At 42.8% G+C, this 21,607-nt stretch overlaps 1 protein-coding gene across 3 annotated transcripts in view; it reads right to left on the bottom strand.

Moving 5' to 3' along the window:
* Positions 1-5,783: 5,783 nt before the first annotated feature.
* Positions 5,784-21,607, bottom strand: part of PAX2 (paired box 2) — an 83,805-nt gene continuing 67,981 nt past the window's right edge. Inside the window, exons 8-10 of one of the 3 annotated variants that reach the window (XM_062580163.1) lie at positions 12,798-12,899; positions 7,264-7,350; positions 5,784-5,905 (exon numbers count right to left, since the gene is read on the bottom strand). In XM_062580163.1, the coding sequence (XP_062436147.1) occupies positions 5,784-5,905; positions 7,264-7,350; positions 12,798-12,899 (311 nt within the window). Of the gene's footprint in view, positions 5,925-7,263; positions 7,351-12,797; positions 12,900-21,607 lie in introns of all 3 variants that reach the window. The other 2 variants (XM_062580165.1, XM_062580164.1) reach the window with 2 other exon arrangements.

Here is a 21,607-nt window from a genome sequence, read left to right as displayed (position 1 = left end):
TAATGGGATTCCTCTCATGAAACAAAAAATGGGGCAGCAGAGAAGTGGGGGTAAGATATGAGCTGTCAGTCATCCTCTCTCCTACTGAGACTTCACACAAGTGAAGAGTGCTTTGATGGAGAGCCAGGACTGATCCTGGAAGATTAAAATCCTTTTAGAGGCATGCTGATCAGGTGTTACTAATCCTCAAGTGGGGTTATGAGAACACAGGCGTAGAGTTGGAAGGGGACTCTGGGTTACCCCACATCCTTTTAATATTGTGGCTACCCAAGAGCATTTTGATTTTCTGAACTACTTGGGGACAGCAGATGTATTATGGATCATTGGGAGTCAGTTGAGTGAGATCGATAGAGGAGAGAGTCCTGCTGGCAGTGAACAGGAGCAGAGTGGTGGGTGGTGGAGGCTCGGAGACTGGATTGTGCTGTAAGGAGTTGCAAGCATGTACAGGGCCTTCCATCATGCGGTGCGGTGGTTATTAGCAATCATAGTGTTTATTGTTTACATGGTGCCCGAAGGGTGTAACATCCTGGAGACCTCGAGGGGAATCCACTGGAGAGAGAGGAGTGAAGAGAGAGAAAGTGAGAAAGGGAAAGAGAAACAAGCCAGGAGCCACAAAAGTGACATACAAAAAAAAATTTCTTTTTATTTCTCATGTGCACAAAAAAGAAAAAAGAAAAGAGTCGAACAGAACTGAAGTGATGAGGAAAAGCCAAGAGTGGCTGCAGCAGCCTAAAATGGGTATGACCCTACACCTGGCAATGGCCCCCCTTCCCAGTCTCAGGTCTAGCTTAGCCTAGTGAGCATTGGCAGAGCTGCTTATAGTTGGATTTGTTTTCAGTTCTGGTATTGTTGTTATCTGGTCCCTCCTTCCTGGCTTGCAAGTTTGCCATTATCCTGGACCCAGCCAAGGAGCACATGGTGGTATTTGTGGGGTCCTTTGAAGCCCTCGTTCTGTCACTCCCAAAGGGGGCAGCTGTGATTTTGATTCCTTTTCACAAGGGGCTGCTTTTTCTCAGGGAAAAAGAGGTGTTTTTTTTTTTTTTTTTTTTTTTCCCAACAGTTCAGTTAACCAAAATTCCTTTGGGAAAATGTTTATATGCATATATGATTATATATTCAAGAGGAGAAATAGGTGCAGGTTTTTATATTTTCTTCTTCTGTTGTTTGTTGAACATCCTCACATTCATATTGTGATTAGTTCTGAAGTCTTGTTCTAAATTTGAGTCATCACTATTGATGGGTCAGAAAGCATGCAGAGTTGGCCCTGTTTCAACACAGCAGGGCTCATTTTGCTGTCCCGCCCTCCCCCCCAAACATTTACAGGTCACAAAGATGTCTGCTGTAATGGATCTACCCCAGGCTCCCCTCCCATCCTCTTGCCCCGCATTCCTTTGGGCCAAAAGGACATGGGAGCTTCGGCGAACAGGCCTCAAAGGTGCTGCCCAATTCTAAATACCAGATCTTTGTTCCTTCCAGCAAAGCGTATCGTTTGAGAACTCACAAGATCCCTCCCCCTCCAGGAAAAATTTTGACAGAAGGTGATATAGTCACACAACATTTCTGCTGGGTCCATTAGAGAAAACAAGCATAGCAGCAGAGCTAAGAATGAAAAGAAAAAAGAAAAGAAAAGAAGAGAAAGAAGTAAAGGGAGAGCTCAGGAAGAAGAATAAAGAAATGAAGAGTGATTTATGAGAAGAAGGAAAGGAGAGGGAAATGTAGTGAAAACATTCATTATTATTCATAATAATACTTAACACTCCGAGAGAATTTTCCTTCCAGGATCTCAAAGCACTGAGCCAGTGCTAATTAATGCAGCTCCACAGTACTCCTGTGAGCTAGGGTGTGTTGCTCTCCCCATTTTGCAGAAGATTGGAACAGAGGCATGGGGAAGAAATCGGACTTGACAAAGGTTCTCTAGAGCCAGGAGGAGAATTGAGGAGTTCTGTCTCCCAGATACTTGCTCTGATATCTGGATTCTCTGGATAGAAAAATGCACTGAGAATGCACAAAAACAGTGGGAACAACTAAACAAAAGAGAGGGATAGAAATGAAGCGGAAAGAGGGGGTTATAAAGAAATGGGGGGAAGGGAGAGGACAGCAGAATGGCAGAGATGTGAGTGACAGACTTCACTAGTTTTTGCGTAGTGATGTTTTCCTCCAATGTTTTGTTTTCATTTTGCCTGTAAAATTCTTTTAAGAAAAACGAAAGAAAAATCCACCTGTAATAAAGCAACTGTTGGCCTTTTGGGGAAGGAGTCCTTCCAAGGTTTGGCTGTTCCCTCAGGTTCTGGATTTGTGCTGTGCTTTATTGAATACATCGTTTTGTTTTCAGTGAGCACAACAAGACTCGCACAGTACAGACAGCGTGTTCCTTATCTACAGGATGAGACGAGGCTGTTTTAATAACTACCATGATGAAGATGGAGATGAACTTATATACAAGAGGAATTGCCTTCACATTACACACATTATCTTCCTACAAAGCAGCAATTGTTTTTGCAAATAACATAATATTAAATAATTGGTAGAATTTTTGCGTTTCCTGCATAGTCCAGTCTAATGGAATCTATATGAATATTGATGGTTTTCTTCTGCATAATATCACCACATAAATCCCCGTGTCAGCTACTAGACTTTAGCTATAATACTGCTTTACAATGCATCCACCGACTGTAAATCAAAACAACCAACACAAGAAACTCTTTGGCAAATGTAATTCAGTACATTCGCATGGGGGTCTACAGATGGTGGTGGTAGAGGATTAGACTGCCCAGTCCTTTGCATAATTCTGCTTTCCTTTTATTTTTCCTGATTAAACTGCTTGCTATACTTATGAACTTTCCAGACCAATCTAATGCCTAGTGGAAATCCCCATTTATCAGTGGAGTTACTCCAACAATGAATGGATTTGGCCATCTGAGGGCCAAATGAAGCCAGCCATGAGTGAGCCAACCAAATTCTGCTTTCACACCCTATTTTGTGTCTCAAGTTTAGCAAAGCACCATTCTAAAAACAAGCATTTCTCAACTACTAGCTTCTCTGTAGTGGCTTCCTGGACTGCAGATTGCCAAGTGTGAGGTGTGTCAGTCTGCTGCTCTCTAGCCTCTTCAGGAGGTTCTAGCTGCCAGTACACTGATTTACTGCCTCTGCCCTTCACCACGTGCTGTGTGAAGCTGGACTGCACAAGCAGAGCAAAGGCTGTACTGAGAGACTAAACAGGAGACTATTAACAGGGTCCAGCATCCATCTGGTGTCTATGGAGGAAAACAGAAGGGGTACTAAAAGTAAATTTTTAGAAATTATTAACATTTGTTTCTCATACAGAATAGAATGAGATAATGGGCCAAATTCTGGTCTCAGTGACAGTGTAACACCTCTGCTATTCACAGCAGGTTATGCACAAGTAAGAGGTGCGTAGTAACACTTAAAAGATTAGGAGTGACCTCTTTGATTTCGTTCTGTACAGGAACAGATTTTAGCTCTATATCTTCTATGTAAACACCCCCCACCCCACACACTTATCATTTGGGCATCCTATTAAGAAGACAGACCTACAATCAGCTAGAGCCATGCAAAGGCTAAAAGTGTTAGGTGAAAGGGGCCTTTGGGATCAACACAGCTGTTTACTGATGATGGATTTCATACACACAAGTTAAACTTGGAGACAGAATACTGAGTCCACAACCACATCTCCTCAGAGGCTGGGAACTTGGGGTTTTATACATAATGTTGGCTGTACAGATTGCTCCACTTTTCACTTCTATGCCCTCGGGGGTTTGATTCTCAATCCTGTCTTGGTTCATGGGCAGTAGTCCGCTAGTTCTATATGATAAAAAAAATCTAAAACAACAAGGATCTACTTTGGCAGACTTGATGCCCTGGGGGTAGGCTATGGCTGCCTTCGTGTTTTCTTTGAGTATGTTTTAGGAAGTGTCAGTGCAAGAAACAGTTTATGAGTTTGCTGACAAACAGGAGTGATAAGCATTTCTATTGACAGTTAGTCTTTTGCAGAGCAGTGTTTGCCAGTCACTTGAGAACCAAAAAGAGTAGATAATCCCTAGAGAATCATCAGATGAGCATTTGGGTTAAGAGGTAAATATTAGGTGCACAGTATAGGGTTGAAGATGAAAAGATGAGGCTGTATGCAGGGAATAGCTGGTAGGATGCAGGCATACCGTTTTGAATGTATGCCTATAAATTACTAGGTGTAGAAGGAGACAGACTGGGAACAAAGGAGGCCCAGATAGCAAGGCTGTAGTGGTTAGGAAATTAGGTGTTGGGCACAGATAACGAGGGTGTTGCCATCAGACTGTCGGAGTCTGGAGAATGGAGTAGGGCACATCTAAAATTGTGGAAGTCAGGAGTAGGTGAACTGAAGTAGGCATGGGTACAGGGATTAAGGTAAAGGGTGAGGAACCTAAGGGCTAGGGAACCAAGCAATAATCCTAGCCAATCCTGAATTTGTCCATCTCAGTCTTAGCTGTCCAGAGGGCAATCACATGGGCCCACATGAAGCCCCACACTTTCCTTTCCACCACAAAGCGCCGTTAGAGCGCAGCTGGGCTTGTTTTCTTTGTTTGCCAACCAGTGACATGGAAAACGTTTGTTGGCTCAGAGTGCTTTTTTGTCGACTGATGTGTTTGGTATCTTTGTCAAATGTGACTTGTCCACACTGCTCCCCAGAGACAGGATTTGGGAAAGGGGGAGGAGGAGGAGGCGATGGGGGCGGAGCTGGCATCCAATCCTCTCCAATACCACCATCCCTTTGTAGTGCAAAACAGAAAGGAAACAAAACCCGAGAGTGAGAGAGGAGCATCAAACGTCAGAGGAACTTGTCTGCCATTCAGGTGGCAGGGAGGGATGGGACTTGGAGTTTTATTTTTGTAGGCTTTTTTAATTATTATTTTGTTTTTTTGTTGTTTTTGTTTGCTTGAGTTTTTTAGAAAATTGGGGATTTGTTCTTTTTTTTCCTTTTTACAGACCTTCATGACAAAGCATAAAAACACAGTTATATTTATATATCTATTTATATATTTCTTCATTTCGTCGGCCGGTTTGTAAATGTTGCTCCATCCTTCTGTCTGAGCTGATTGTGTGTCACAGAAATTGTGGGTGTATGTGTGAGTTTTACCCCAACTCTGGCCTGCAAAGTCACCACATGTGGGTGGGCTGCAGCCAACCGTGGAGGAAGCCAAGTTGAAGAGTGGAGATGAGGTGCACAGAGAACCCCTCTTGGCGTGCAGATAATTACTTGGTCCTTTTCTTCATTGCCAGATAGGTCAGGTCTCTGTACTGCCTTCTCCGCTCTAGCCAGCCTGTTCGCTCTGTCCTGGAAACAGGGTAATCATCAATGGTCTTAGATTTTGAAGAGTCCACCACAGAAGAACATTTCTTTGGGGAACAATGTTTTGCGAGTGGCTTTCTCCCCTGCTTCCCTCTGCCCTTACCGATCCCAGAAGATTGGGGTCCTGTAAGGCAAAGGCTGCCAGCTGCATTGCTTCCCAGTTCCCCTTAAGTCTTGGAAATCGAGGAGAGTTTGAACAGCTGGACTTTGCCGAGGTGCTTTGAAGGGTTCGTGCAGCACGCGTCTTGGCCTGAGGCTCTTCCCGATGTTGGTGAGAGGAGGCGGGATGGAGTGCAGGGTGGAGCGCAGGGGAGGTGGGTTTCTCAGTCTCAGGTTGTGAGCACTTGGTCCGGCGCCTTCATGGCAAAGAGGAAGGAGCTGGACTGTGGGGAGGAACGGAGAAGTTCTCTTCACCCTTCCCAGGGATGGAGGGAGTTGATCAGACAGGTACAATATGGAGGCCTAAGCTGTCGCCCTGCAGTTTCATGTGGTTTCCATGGTAACTAGTGGCGGTCATAGGCAGCGGCAGCAGTGGGAGGTGCGGAGCCCCGGGATGTGGCACTATAATAATAAGGGGAACCTGAAAGTTAACACAGGAGAAGAATGGACTGGTTGAAAGGACAAACAGTAAAAAAATAAAATAAATAAAAAATAAAACAATCAAACAAAGAAAAGAAACAAAGGAGAACTAAAAACAAAGGAAAGAAGGGAAGAAAAGGAAAGGAATCAAAAGAAATAACCTGGGGACTCAGCTCTTGATGGGAGTAGTGAAAGGCTACCAGTTGAAGCCAATGGAGGACCGTACTTCAGTGAAGAGAGATTACTGGGGCCTCTGGGTCTGAAGCCCCTCTAGGGGAAGGGGATCTTTTACTCCTTCTGACCATCAGTGAAGAGCTGAGAGGGAAGCATGTGTGAGCGTTGCAGCAGAAATGTCTCACACCTGATCTACAGTGACAAGGAAGCTGCTGGAGGGCTGGATGTTCTGAACATATGTGATTGAGTATTGTGAGTCAGATTTAAAAACAGGAGAGGAGAAATGAATCAAAATTCCATTGTTTCGTTGCTTGGGATTTTGGTTGCATTTGGAACAAAAGTTCTCTGGATGGTTATTGAGTGTGTGTTAAATAGTGATTGATTATAAAGGTCATATTTACGGAGATTTAACAACGCTGGAATAAAATGTGCATCCATTATCCAGTTGTTAAACCTAAGTTATTATGTAGTTCATAATCACAGCTGATTTATTTTACATATAATAAATCTCCTCCTGTTCCCTTGCAAAGAAATGTTGTGTTAGAAGACAGAGTCTTAGGGGATTTTTTTCACTCTCTGGAAAAAAAAAAAAAAAAAAAAAAAAAAAAAAAAAAAAAGATGACTTTTCCTAGGTATATTAGAGTCCCTGAAGCTAAGTATTACTGCAAGAAAACTCCACCAGCCATTTATAAACATAGTGCTGTAGCCTGTCTCCCATACTGGACACTGTTCCAACTGGTCCTATGAGAAGAACTTTTATGAGATACAAGGATCCCCAGGTATTGACTCTCAGTTTATATTGGGAAAGTATTGAAACCTCATCTGGATTTTTGAACAGAATTTGAATGGATGCTGATTGCAGCCTGTGAGAGGAGCATAACCTGAACTGAACTTCTGATCTAGTCTGGAATAGACTATGGATGCAGCCAAGGAGAAGACAGCACTGGACTGGAATTCTGAACCATCTTGTGAAAGAGAACTGATAAAAAATGCATGTCAGATATGTATCTATCTAGACACTGGACTGGAGAGCAAGGAAAGAGATCTTTCACATGGCCAAATACGTATAGGCCCCTTTCAAAAACAAACAAACAAAGAAAAGAAAACAAAGAGACAAACAGAAGGAGCGCGAAGCTAGGGGTGTGCTGCGGGAAAAAGGTACTCACTTAGTAATGCTGGGTTGCTGAATCGCCAGGCCTCGTTGTAAGTTGTGTATTGAGGATGGCTGTACGGGTTCCCCGAGAACTCGCTCCCTGGAAGATAGCAAGGAATGTGTGAAATACAGGTAAGAACGAAGATCTGTGTCTACTACTCCATCAGGTGAATCTTCACGTTGAATCTGTGTGCCACCAGGAAAACTGTTATATATGGCTTCCTTGCCTAGCTGAGATTTTGCCCTTCAGGATGGTGTTTGTTAGTGCAATGTTACTTGCCTAAACAATTGAAAGTCGTAAGGCTGACCTCTTCAGAATCAAGGCATTACTTCAAAATAATGAAATTCAATAATACAGATAAACAAAATGTTTTATTTTTCTTTGCCTTCTGATTTCTGATTGTCTGCTTGCATTAGGATTGTATACGCAAGTTTTTTCTACAGTTAGCCCTCAGCTTTCTTCTTAATAAAACCTAAATCTAATCTAAAACCTGATCTATAAAGGCTCTCTGGTAATTTCAAGACAGCAGACATCAGCCATGGTGGAGCTTCAAGGGGCAGTTCTGTTGATGGTGATTTGCATTGGTAGATTTTAGTTTTAGGTGCTGCAGATTATGAAGTATTTGTGGAGAAGAATATGGTTCAAATTCGTTATTGGAAATATTCTCAGAGTATGGTAGTGTTAAATACGAAACACAAAAGGGAAAATGCGTGAGTCTTTCTGTCTTACGCTGTGCAGTGATGTCAGAAAAGTGATCCGTATATGATGGGACCAACATTTATGTTTAGTCAGTGAGTTATAATGAAAACACATTGCATTCCAGTTCCAGAATAGAATTTGCTAATGGTCTGTACTTTAGGTGCTGCCTTAAATCTGAAAGACAAGCTGGGCTACAGCTCCCTTTTCCACGTTGGTAAAATAGGCTCACACCAAAATGATTGTAAACTTTGTGATGTAATAACACTCTGAAACAACATCTGAATATTTTAGAGTCTTCTTAAATACCCAGGTTTATTGCATGTAAGGCTCAGGGTCTCCTTGCTTTCTAAGCTGAGGGAAGGGGAAGGGAAGTGCAAGGCTAAGGGAATTACATTTAATAACTGAGGAGGTATAGTGTGGCATTCAAAATACATGACCACAACAGACTCTGCAGTCTTAAAAATCTATGATTCTGTTACATAAGGATATGCCCTTGTCTAGTCACCACCTCAGTTTAAAGCATACAGACAGGCTGGGAATGATTCGTGTCATCTGAAGGGCACTATCATGCACTGTAGGGACAGTGAAAGAACAGAGTAACTACCAGCTTCTGGTCTGCTCTGGGTGGGGAGCTGGAGTTCTTGTTACAGCAAAAGTGTTTGGAAAGCTCCTAGGATTGCTGCTAGATACCCTGGAATGGGAAAGAAAGGGAGTGCAGGATATACTGAATGCCTGTGAAACAATTACCAAAGAAATGTCAATTGATTATACTGTAATCTCTGCAAATCTTTCCTCACGGGAGGGTTAAAGCCAAACCCACAGATTCTCAGATGGGAGAAGTGAAGTCTATTGAAGTCAACGGATTTGCACTGATTTAAACTTGAGGAGAATTTGTCCAGACAGGTCTTTTAAAGACATTCAGAATAATAACCTAGGTAGTCATTATGAGAAGGTGTATGTATCAATAGCAATTACCATCCAGCAGTCTTTTAGTCAGAGTAGTTTTTATTTTCAGCATTAAAATTCTTATTGTGTGACAGACCTTACTAAATACTGCTTTAATGATAATGACTCAACATGTTTCCATATCTAAAATCCTGCACTGAAAATCCTGACAGGTAGCTGGGAAAGAGAAGATGAAACCTGCTAAGATAATCAGGTTGCTGTGGGAGATGATAGAAGGGCAAAAAGCCAAGCATAAACCAGGTTTAGCTCCACTGAAGTGACTTATCTGTGGGATATGCTGGGGTAAATTTGGCCCCCAAAGAAGGAAAAAACAGTCCAGATGAAAATTCCTGCTTTGGATTGCCTCGTATAAAGATCACTTCTCTACAACAAGAGAAGTTGTTCTGATATTTCAAGACTTCTTTCTAACCCTCTCTTGAGTTGTCACCCTAAACTGTTTATAGTGATCCTGAACCACAGGTTAAGTAGAGGAGAAAGAGCCCCAGCTATGGAGAGGCAGGGAGGAGGGAGGGCAGCCACTGGAAACGGTGTTTATTGACGAGGAGTGAAAGCATGCATGCAGCAGGATAATGAGCTTTTGAGCTCAACTGTGACCAAGAGGAACTGAGCTATCGCCTTCCCCGATCACTAATGAAACAAGTGTAATTTCCTCATCAACATTGGATTCTGTTTAACGACTCCCTGCCGTTGCCATCACCAGCCCTCTGCAGGCTCTGCGCTGCTCTGTGCAAACTGCAGTTCCTTCCTGAGGATGCTCACTTCACTAAACAGTTTGCAGAAACTTGATGGCCTTTCTGGGAAAGAGGAAGAAGTGAGTCAGGGATCAAAGGTGCTCTGTTACCTTTGTAGGGAGCATTTCACGAATTAAGTGTAGCACAATACCTGATTCGTGCTTCTTTGACTGACTAGCTCCTTCTTTTTCAAGAGTGCACTCAGAGACTTACTGGCTTTCCTCCACATCTGCCTGTGACCTGAAGCTACAGGCAAGTGCAAATGTGGAATATATATCTTACCACATCATCTGCATAAATCTCAGAGATATTTGCATGCATGACTGACCATGTTGCATGGATGCCGTGCTTGGAGACAAGCTCTTCTCTAGACTGTACAACTAGAAGTTTAGTGAGAGGTTGGTTAGCACTGGTCAAACAATCCTCTCAGAAACAGTTTTCCGCTGGAAAATGCTGCCTCATCAAAATGGAAATGTTTTGCATGAGCCTGTCAGGTTCAATGGAGTTTTGGAAAGAAAAGTTTTGAAATGATTGCAAATTGATACAAAGTATTATGTTTTGACTTTCTTGTTTTGTTTCATTTTACCTTTCTCATCTCATTTAATTTCCTTTCAACTCTTTTATTATTCTAATATTTCTTGACATCTAGAACGTGTTGACATTATTGAAATGTTTCATCCTGATGCTTGCAAATTGAACTATTTCAAGATTCTGACTCCTCATCCCAATGCAGATGAAAAGAAATGTCAAGAACTCAGAGTTTTGGGTGGGTTGGAAATTCTATTTTCTGACCAGTTCTATTTTTAGATCAGAACCTCTATTTAGAGAAGTTAGAGCCTCTTCATCATATTCACTCACATCTGGACAATGAGGTTTGTTTGCATGTCTGTATGTTCATTAAAGATACTCCTGATCAGTCATCTTACTGTCTTCTTGTTTCTAATATACTTAAAGCATTGGTCCCTGATCTTTCTTGCATGTAAGAAAGGGACATGTAACGAACCATTAGCAACATCATATTCTGTTTTCCCTTTTCAGCATGGACTCTTAACAGAGGTAGCAAGTAAGCGCGGAGGATCTTATGAGGCCTGTATGCTGTGCAATCCATGCTCTGGGAACCTCTTGTAACAGCGTTTCTTGGTATCTGTATTTAAATCTTGACACATTTAGTCTTCTAATACAAAAACTATGAGGCATGAAGTGAGCCTAGCAGGTGGCGGGGTCAGAAGAGATGAAGGGAGGTGGTTTTTACACGATATGTAGTTAAGCTGCAGAACTCCTTGCCAGGTTGCTAGAGATGTTAAAAGCTGGTATGGGTTCAAGAAAGACTGTTCAGGTTTGTGGAGGTAAATTCATCAAGGGTGATTAATATTAGCTAGACAGATACAAACTCTACTTAGGAAGTTTCTGAGTTGCAACTTGTTGGAGGCTGGCAGACCTTCTGAGTAAGTACCACCACATGCTTTTCCTACTCTTCCTACTGTCCTTCCCCAGGCTTTGCTTTTGGCCCCTGAGAGAGAGTAGTATAGCTAGAGATACCTGCAGTGTGAGCCACTGAAGCCAGTCTTGTGTTCCTCTCAGGAAGCCTCTTTATTTCCAGCTTGTTGTCTTAAGTAACATTACAGGGCTGGGACAGAAGGGCTGCCAGGCTCGCTCTGACCAGTGGAATATGAGTGAAACAGTCAGTACTTGATGCTTTGCAGAAAGATGCAACAAGTACTGCAGGATGCCCAAGCAGGCCACAGGAAAAACTTTCTCTAATTGAGTGTTACTGAACCCCCCAACGTTCAGTAAGCTGGTCAGTTATACCAAGGGACCAAAGTGGCAGTTGGAGAGAGGTATGACCCACTATATTTTCCTGATCTGGAGGTTGATCGTATCATCTTCAGAGCAGAGCCCGGATTTTGTTGCATATTTTAGGAATATAAGCAGTAGGTAGTTTGTTTCTGGAATGAGGTATATACCTGCACCTCATGGTGTGAAAGCAGTGATTTGTTGTTTAAAGATATTAAGATTCTGACCTGCAAACATATCCTATCTGTGATAATTCCACTGATTATCTGTACTCTCTATAATGTATGTTTGTTTAGCTGTCCCAAGATTTGTACAGGGATTAAGTTAGGATTTTGGCTCCTGAGCCCAAACAAATCCTGGTAGGATGATGTAAGAGCTTTCTGCTCTCAGTTTTCTGCTGTTTCGCGTCATAGCTGTTGTCTGGGGCCATCCCTCCTGTAGCAAAGGTTGCAGAATGGACAGCGTATCTGCTATCACAATTCACATTCCAGGGTGTCAACATAAACAGAAATCAGTGGCAGATACAGTTCTGAGTTCTGAGCTAGTATGCCTGAGAAATGAAAACTGCCTATTCATCTGTCCACTGAGGCGAGCTTCCATCAGAGGGGTAGGGAATGCAGCCTGGGGCAGTGACCTTTTCAGCTGTCCCGGGGTAAATGGTCCTTTGCTCTCCCTGAACAATGGGCAGTGTAAGTGCATTTGCCAGGAGAAGGTATTTCTCAAAAGCATTGGGTAGCAAAGAAATAGTTTGCTTTCAAATGTAGGATTAGGTAGGTAGTTTCTTGGGTTGTAGGCATTATCTTATTAAGAAGGTAGGAGCAAACAAGATGCGAGTAAGTAGTTGGTTGTTGAAAGGGAACAGCTATTTTCTTCTGAAATACTGCTAATCACTCCTGAGTTCTTAACTAGTTTAGCTTGTGGACAGTAGCTCTCCAAAAATTGCAAGTATTAAATTACCATTGATGTTTTGCAGTTAGATGTCCTGGCTTTAGATAGAAAGTAAGTTGTTATCCTAAGTTAGTGGATAGCTGAATATCCTGAGCCATGAACAGTACATAATAATCCGCATGGGACATTGGAAGATAATTACATTAGCTAATGAATACTAAGGTTAATTAATTACCACGGGTTATAGATAGCTAGTTGCCCATAGCAGCAGTGAATCAGTTACTGTGGAGAGATGTGTTACAGAATGAATTGTTAGTTACCTTGGTTATAGGCACCTGACGTTTTCTTTCTGAAGAGGACAGGCCTTACTATCAGGAAAGCCATAGCTATAGCTGTGAAAGCTCTTCCAGTAGCAGTATACTGTTCAAACCCCTGTGCTCCATTACTGAAGTCTGGAGGTTGACTTACCAGGTACCATTCCTGCAAGAGTTGAGGTTGGGTAGCTGCCTTGTCCAGTTGGGGGTACGTGGGGCGGGTAGCCAGGCAAGGTGGTGCTTGCCATATCACGACCTGGAAAGGGAAAGAATCAGGATAGATGGTCAATAGTGATAGGATCATCCGTACTGATTTGATATCACCTTTGTCCCACCATCAAGTGACGAGCAGCTTGATAGGCAAGTACTGTGTGACATTCTCATATATCTGCTGACCTTCCATTGAAAATTTTTGGTGGAAGATTGTGACTCTTCTGATCTCAAACTGTAAGGATGGATGTCAAAACTTGTCTTCTTGAGGCTCAAAAGAATGGGTTGTGTTTCACTGTAGATACTTGAGCCTGCTAGCAATTTTAGATCTATTTTAACTAAATCAAAAGGGCCAGAGCTGCACAGAGAATGGCAGCATATTCATTGCCAGAGTATTGCCGACATGCAGTCGATGCTGTTCCAAGACTGTGGTAATGTTACAGCTCACGATTAAAGTGTAAGGCACTGCAAAGTGACTCATGAGTTTTCTGTGCCCTTCTCTGTTCCCACCTCACCAATTCACCTGCTGATGATTTTAGGCAAGCAAGTCACTTCACTGCTGTGTGCTTCTTTTTATGCTGCAAACTCTTTGGGGCAAGGACACACTCTTACTACTTTTACACAGTGCCTAGCACAAGAGAGATCCAATGCTGGCTGGAGTCCTTCCAGTTGCTGGTGTAATACACATGATAATAAGGTTGAGGGATTTAATTTGATTCCCACTTCATTTTTAGCACAAATAAAAGTTTTTGTTAATAATCCCCAAAGTCTTTGTATCTTTTCTCCACCAAAGGAATAGAGAGGGGTGTGGACTGGGTGGATGATTGCAGTTTATTTTTCATCTCTTAGGAAGTGCAGCTGGAGGCTTCTTGGTTGATGCCAGAGGCATTTCCTCATTTGAATTGGTTAGTCTGAAAATGGGCCAGCCAGAAGGGCATTTTGTTGTTAGTGCTTATTGCATTTAAATGAACTAAAATCATCTCAGAAGCTGCTGGGAGTTTCAAGCCAAAACCAAAAAAAAAAAAAAAAAAAAAAAAGAAAAAAAAAAAAGAAAGAAAAAGAAAAGGAAAAAAAGGCTAAATAAATTAAGATAATCTTTCCCCCACAGCTGCTGGGAGATTTACAGCTCAACCTCCAGTGCTGCCTACTGAGATCTCAGCCTGTCCCAATCATCCAAAGCTTTTTACATTCCCTAGGTGAGCTGTAGCTCACCAAGAAGTTTGTGCCGTTTCTTGCCTTTTCTTTTCTTTTTTTTTTTTTTTTTTCATTTTCTCTATTCTGTCTGTTCTAATGGGAAGGGGTACTGGAGTCTGAATCTCCTTTAGAAATGACTGTTTAAGTAAGGCCCATTAATACCACTGGAGTCACTGGAACTGTGCTGAGGTATGTGAATGAAAGAAGAATATGAATTGGTTTAGCTCTACTAACAATAGAATGATAATTGATGAAATAGGCCCTGGAACAAGCATGAAACTTGGCAGAGGAATTAGGAATAAATAGAAGTTATATAAGAGAGCAAAAACTGAATCAACATGAAGAATTAATTCTAACTCCCAGAAGGGGAAGTTTCTCTACAATGAGGTGAGCTAAGCCAGTGTCATTGCGTTCATAGATTTTGACTAAAGATTGCTGAAGTGATTTGCTCAATAAAAAAGAAAAGCAAGTTCTTTTTTTGTCCCTGAAGAGGTTCCTGAACCATGGCAAACATTCCTAACTCACCTCACCTTAGATAATGGGCACTGAACTACTAGATAGTGACTGAGCCATTTTCTAGCCACTCCCTGATATTGATAAAATAAGTATATAGTGCCCCAGGGAATTATATCCTACACTCTTCTCTTCTTTTATCACCATGATTGCTTTAGTGATTTGTGTATTAAGCAGTATGACTAACACCTGCTAGATGTGGGGGTTTTTTTCCACATTCTTTTGAGGAAAGAAAGTTTTGTGTTTAAAAATCCTGTCCCCTTAGTTTCCTAGATTGACTAGTCTGAGACATAACAGCAGGTGATGAGTGAGAAAACAATGTCACTGAAAAGTTTAGAGAGAACATTATTTAGTAGCAGGCAAAATTAATTCATTCTGACACTTCCATTCAAGTGGGAACACATACACACACATTCTCCTACTTGATTTAGGCATGTACACCCCTATATTTTTATTCAGACATGAGCGCGCGGAGGCTGATACTCCAAAGTCAGTATGGATAATTCACTGGGAAGCGGTCATCTGTCAAATCCAAATTGTGAAAAAGAAAATAACAAACCAGTAGAGCATGAGCAATATGAATAAGAGTCCCACAGAGAGACTCTTAAAATGCTACTACGTACAACCAGCCCCCTTCCCTTATGTCCTCTCACTGTCAACAGGTAAACAGGATTATTTAATTCTGGTACTCCAGGGTTATGACAAAACTGGTATCTGTCCTGTTGATAACATGTTGCCAGTTCTAGCCACTCTACCTTCTCCAAGAGCCTTTTGAGTGATAAACATAGTACCTTTATCACTGTTCTTTATGCTTTTCAACATTTTCTCCTGTGTCTAATTCTCAAAAAACATACTAAGGCAACTGCATCTCCTGAAACACAGTGTCTTCTAGGTTAGGGGAATGTCATATGTGTCTGCATCCCTGTAGAACTGTCTTGTTGGAGAGACTCTGTCAGGGAATCCTTGGCTTGGGAAATGCCAATATCCAGAGCTTAGGGGATCTCACTGATCCTAAGATTTGGACCAAGACAGTGTTAAGAGCACAAAAGTCTTCTCTGTTGTTTGTTTGCTGTTTTCCTATAGGGAGGAGCTTTAGAAATGCAAGTCTCACCTGACAGGACAAAGGGAGAATGTTAGGTCAAAAGAGAAAAATAATGTAGGAGCATGGAGGAGGCAGAGGTAAGATTTGTTTCTTGTGCATCAGGATCTGTAATCTGCATTCGGAACAGTTGTTTTGTTGAAAAAGCCCAGACGCTGTTCTTTGACAGTGGGGTAACAGCAGCCTCAGTGATCGCCAAGTCTGGATCTCTTAACACTAAGATGTTTCTCACTTTTTCATCAAGCCGTTGCTCAGCTTTTGCAACGTAGTGCTTCAGTCGTCTTCCACAAGAGTTTCTCCTGGTGCCTACCTTAAACTTCTTCCTCTATACTCCCTGTTCCCACCTGCTGCTGCCATCTTCTGCAAGCTACTTTCTTCACTTCTGTTCTTCATTTGAAGGCCACCTGTTCCTTTGGCTATAAAACTTTATGGTCTCTGACCAACCTTTCCTGGTTGTGGCACTCAGATATCATGCCTTGCTTCTTGGCTGCTCTGTCTGCTCTGTAAAGGTACCTGCTTATACTCCCAAACTAGCTGACACAAGTGCTGCTCACAGTCTAGCTTGGCAGTGCTCGCTAGCTGCTTAGGTATTTATCCACCGTCTTAGTAGTTTTTACAGTCCACGCTGAACTACCTATCTGACAGTCCTAGAGCTGGCTAGGTTATTCAAGCCACAGTCATCTACCTTAGACTAACACACAGTACTCTGGCCGTGCCTATGGTACACAGGGCATTATGGCTCTTTAGGTAACACAAGATTTTGCAATATAAATGGTTCCATACTAAATCCCAAACTCATCCAACTGGGACATCAGCCACTTCTATGTAGTTACAGTTTCTTTTCCCATTTTAGTCTACAAAAATGAAGGACTAGCATGAAATCTTTTTGTGACTCTCCATGGAGCTGAGAACACATGCTGCACACACAGAATTGGAAAAATGTTGCTGTGATTCACACTTGCACTCAAAGAGCTTGCAGCATTTTCTGGCCTCCCCATCAGACGAAACTGAACCCCTTCCTGCAGCATCCCCACTGAGTTTGTGGCCAAGGCCGGTTACCTGCTATCAGAGGCTGGCTGCTGGACTGCCCAAAGTGGGCACCATGATGAAGGAAGGCACTGTAGCAAGGCGTGGACGCATCGTCTGAAAGGGCCATGTGGAAGGGCTGAAGGTCAGCCTGCCCAGAGCCGGCCGGCGTGGTGGGGGTGAAAGGGGTGAGAGAGGCTCCATGAGGCTCTTGCTTTATACTGAGGGGAGAGGAGAGGTTTTCTGTGGTAGGGTAAGGGATGGACACAGACAGACAAAGGGAACGGGGGGAGGAAGAGGAGGGTGGGGAAGGGAGGAGAGGAAGAACAAAATGGGTAAATGAAAATGGAGTGGTTAAAATCTACAGGGAAATTAATTTAAAATGGAAATAAAAATAAAAATAAAAAGGTTAGGGGTAGACCAGAGGAGCCAGTGCTGAGACAACAGCAGTAAACACACCCGGGGGCAAGGCTCGAACTGCAGTGATGCCTCTGCAGGGCAGCAGAGTGTACGAATGAAGTGCAGTGGCAGGTGGGAGGAATGGGATGCAGGAACGGAGAAGTAAGGGAGGGAGCATGCAAGAGGAGAAGGACAGGAAGAAGCATAGGGTTGAAGAAAGGAGAAGAATGCTCTGAAGCTTCTGTGCTCCCTTTCCTGCTCTTTTCTCTTGCTGGCCTGGCGAGTAGGGAGATGTGACACTGACACATTTTGGCCCAGGAAATTCACCACTTTGTATCTTCAAAGCCAAAGTAACCATCCCTAGGAGAGCAGCATGGTTAAGAGCATCTGTTAAATAGGATGCTCAGTGTAATGGCCAAAGCCTGCAAAGCCAAGCTCCATAAACACTTAACAAAAAAGGCGCAGGTTAAAATGAAAAATGGGGCTGTACCATTCATAAGCAGATAGATAGATCAATCAATTGATCTTGTTTACACTGGCACAGTTAGGAGCTTCGATCATAAAAACACTCAATACTGACTTTAGTGGTTCCTAAAGTACAGGGTTGCCAGACAGATACCTTGATGGAGAGATAGAAGGGGGGGAGCAGGTGGGGGACTTTATAGAAGGTCTTATTTTCATTGTTGTTTTCACTGGGCCTCCATTTCAGATGTGAAAATTTGCATAGGCACAACAGATAGAGCTTTGAAACTGCTCCTAGCTTGGCTCCCGCTTAAGAGGTGTGGGAATTGTAGAACTCGGTGACCTAAAGTAAGGACACACCAGTGTACCCACTGTTGTTGGGTCAGCAGTAATAGAGTTCTGTATCTGAACACCTGAAAGAGAAGTATGGATGATGCGATCAGATCCTATCCAAATCATCTAGCAAACCATCTACCCTCAGGTAAACAAAGTAAAGCCAATAAATGAAATCCATTTCTCTGCAGTGATGGCAAATGTTACCGGTGGCATATGAGACAAGTTAGCTCTGGTGGTTTTGCTTTATAAAAAAAAAATATAAATGTGACATATAATTAGGTTGTAAATCTGGCTTCATTAATATAGAACTGGCTTAAAGTCTGGGCACCTTATTGTAAGGCTGCAGTATTTGCCTAGACAATAAAGGGCTGGGCAGTTTCTACCTACAAATGCTGTTTATCTTGAGGCATTTGTCTCTTAAAGGTTTGCTACTTGGCAAAAATGACAGTTTGCCACTTGTGTTCTCCTCCAAGTTTCTCTAATCTAGATGACCAGCAAAGGTCTCAGATCTCCAAGACTCCATTCCTGAGACTGACATTTCTTCTCCTACTTTGCTATAGGAAGCTCTGTTTAGCAAGGACCTTCTGTGAGGGATTTGGTGAACAGAAGCTGGAGTGTGCAGTTAGTGCCATCAGAGTAAGCAGCACACTAGCATCTAGGTTCTACTTTACACTACTGTAATCCTACTATCCTACAATCCTACAGGTGGTCTTCACATCTCATTGCTCGGTCTCTGTAGATGAAGAACCCCCAAAGCTGTTTTACTCCTGGCTTCTCTGCCATCAGGTGGTAAGCTTAGGGTACACAGATTTACCTTCAGGCCATACAGCCAGTCACCGACTGTTTGGCAGTGCTGCAGCCTTTATCCAAACAGTGTAGATTCTAAATAATGCAGATACTTTTGATTAATTGTTTTACAGATCTGTCTGCAGACTAGAGGGCCAAAAGCTTCCATGCTTTTCAGGGCTAAAGGTAGAATGATATTATTCAAGGAAGCCATTTGACAGTCATACCTAAGCAAAATGGGGACACTTTGGTCCTGGATATTTTCCAGTTTCCTTTTTCAGATCTGCCTCCTACACAAGAGAGGAGTCCGAGGACAGGTGTGGGGAGCCCGTGGGGAAGAAAGGGCAGAGAAGAAGATAGACTCAGGAAACGTGGGTGGGCAGAAGCAAGAGGTGCTATGGGCAGAGGTTAATCCTGTTTGCACAGCCCCCAGGCACATTCAGTTTCCTAGTCCCTCCCCTGCTTTATTTCTCCTTTAAAGCATGGAATTTTCAGCTATAATCCTTTCTAAACCACAGCATTTTTCAGGCGCTCTGTGTAAGTGAAACCATAATCTCTGGTAAAACAGACTGCTTAAGCTGCTGTAGCATTAGGCCAATCTGATCCAGCCCCTGGATTTCCTCTCTGTCCAGCCACCACAGAGAGGATTTCAACCTGAAAGACTGTCTAAAGCCCTTGCGACGGGAACAACAGTGCCAGGCCTTGCCTTGCAAAGCTGAGAAGGGTTAAGGGACCAGAAGCTATTTGTCCCAGCCTTCTGAGGCTGTTAAAGCCCCTGTCAGACTCACAGCAGAGATGAGCCCAGCCCTTTCTTGAACACTTCAAGGCTTATGAGGAAAAATTCCTCACACCTTCCAGAAGCAGCACTACTTACTCAGTGCAGGGGGGAAGAAGGAGTCAACAGTAACAGGGCAAAGAGACAGGGATGTAATAATGCTAAACACTGTGCTCTCTGAGAACAGCAGAGAGGGGGAGAGGATAAGGTCAGACAGCAAATGATTGTACAACCAAAATCACTCTCGTATGTCTGTCTATTTATCTGTCAGTCTATCTATCCATCTGCACTCTGCAGCTACGTAGGCATAACTTAAATCCCTTGCATCTTCACTGATGGGTGGCATTTACACACTTCTACTCCCGTGTTGTCTAACTCGTCACTGACCAAAAGCACCTGAATTCTGTCTCCAATATAACTTCTGCCACTGCTATACTGGAATAATTGCCCCAGCAGTGAATTATAGCTCCAAACTGTGCCAGTGTAGATGAGATCAACTGATTGATCTCTCTAGCCAGCTGTGAATGGAACAGGCCCATTTTTCATTTTAACCACCTCAAGCTTTGACCGCGCCTTTTTTGTTTTCACTTCTCATTTTCTTCGTTCTGTTAATTCTTTTGTATATGTGATGAAGGACAGCAAGAGGAGTTCCATACTTGCCCCCCTCTTCGCAGGTCCTGCTAGTGCCATCAAGCCAGCGAGCTATGAAGCATTGCCATGCATCTCGGTGGGAGGGGTGTCCCTCAGTAAGACAGCATTAGGGGAGCCTGGAGGTATCGATCAATGTATGTTGGCATGGAAATTGCCCAGTAATTGAGTCGGGAATGGAATAAGTTTGCAACCCCTTTCCAAAGAAACGGAAAACTCTTCCCATCCCAAGCTTCTTTCTTCTAAGTGGCACATGGTATCCTTGGTTGGAAGCAACCCAAAATAACAGGCAATGTCATGGTGGGGGAAACTTGGAAGGATCAGCAGGGTGGGATAAAGCTGCAAATGTAGCAGAGGACTAAATATTTTCTGCACCTTCAGCTCCTCTCTTTCTGACTGTACTTGCTGAGTTATGACTGTTTTTCTTCATTTCTAACTCTCTCCTCTGTTATTCTGGCGGAGAGCTAGAACTGGTGATCTCTGGCCTAAATTCCCCCCGCAAATGAAGGGATTTTGGCTAGACAGGGTGAGAGAAAGATTCACAGCTTTGGGTTCCTACAGAGACTCATCTCAGCTTTTATCATGCCCTCTGCTGCTATTGGGAAGGGAAGCAGGGGGGTTCGCAGGACTAGATAAGCTGCTTGTTTTTCATTGCTGTTTTCCTGCAGGACAAGCTAGCAGCACTCCGTTTCAATAAACAAAGAATATCGAGATGGCATGTCTCTGCTTAAGGGTTGGCTTGAGCATACCCACTTAATACAACACTACTTACAGTTTTGACAACAGCTGGTGTCCTTCACCTTTTCCTGGAGTCTTTATAAAAATACTTAAATGATCTCAATGCCTCCCTAGTCTTTAGAGCACATAGCCTTACCACATCCCTGTAGGGATCGCTGTTTTGTCTATAAGGAACTGAGAACAGAGAAGATAAGGGATGTACCCAAGTTCATGTAGGAAGTCTATGTCAAAGCTGATTTTTTTCCTAGGTGTCTCGAATCCTATGCTTATTCTCTAGCAACTGAAACATCTTTTCCTCTATTTACATTCTTCCCGTGCTAATAATATCATTCTTAGAAAAAAAATCATTATGGCAAACAAATTGGGACTGAGTCATCGCCAAACTGATGGGTTAACACTACAGCCAGTGGAGCCACATCACCTTCTGCCATGTGAGAATCTTGCCTCAGAAATTCCAAAGTCATGCAGAAGACCAAAGTGGCCTGACAAATCATATGTTTCACTTTTCCTCACTGTCATGTGAGAAGAACCAGCTTTTCTTTCTTTCTTCAGTTTCTCAGCTTTTCTTCTGCCCCAACATTATGCGAGATGCACTGAAGATATAAATCATCCTGAGGAGTTTTTTTGTTTAATTCTCTGCATGAGTAACAGTCCTTTAATAGAGCAACTGGAAAGTATGTAAAGACTAATCCACTTCTATTTATACCTTTCTTGTTTTTTCTTTGCATTGTCTACTGACTGGAGAAGGAGCCCTGAATGTTCAGGTTTATTTTCTGTA

The sequence above is a fragment of the Rhea pennata genome, chromosome 7, assembly GCF_028389875.1.
Source record: "Rhea pennata isolate bPtePen1 chromosome 7, bPtePen1.pri, whole genome shotgun sequence".
Classification (NCBI taxonomy): Eukaryota; Metazoa; Chordata; class Aves; order Rheiformes; family Rheidae; genus Rhea; species Rhea pennata.
Note: the sequence above shows the minus strand (reverse complement) of the source record. Positions and strands in the feature narration are given on the sequence as shown.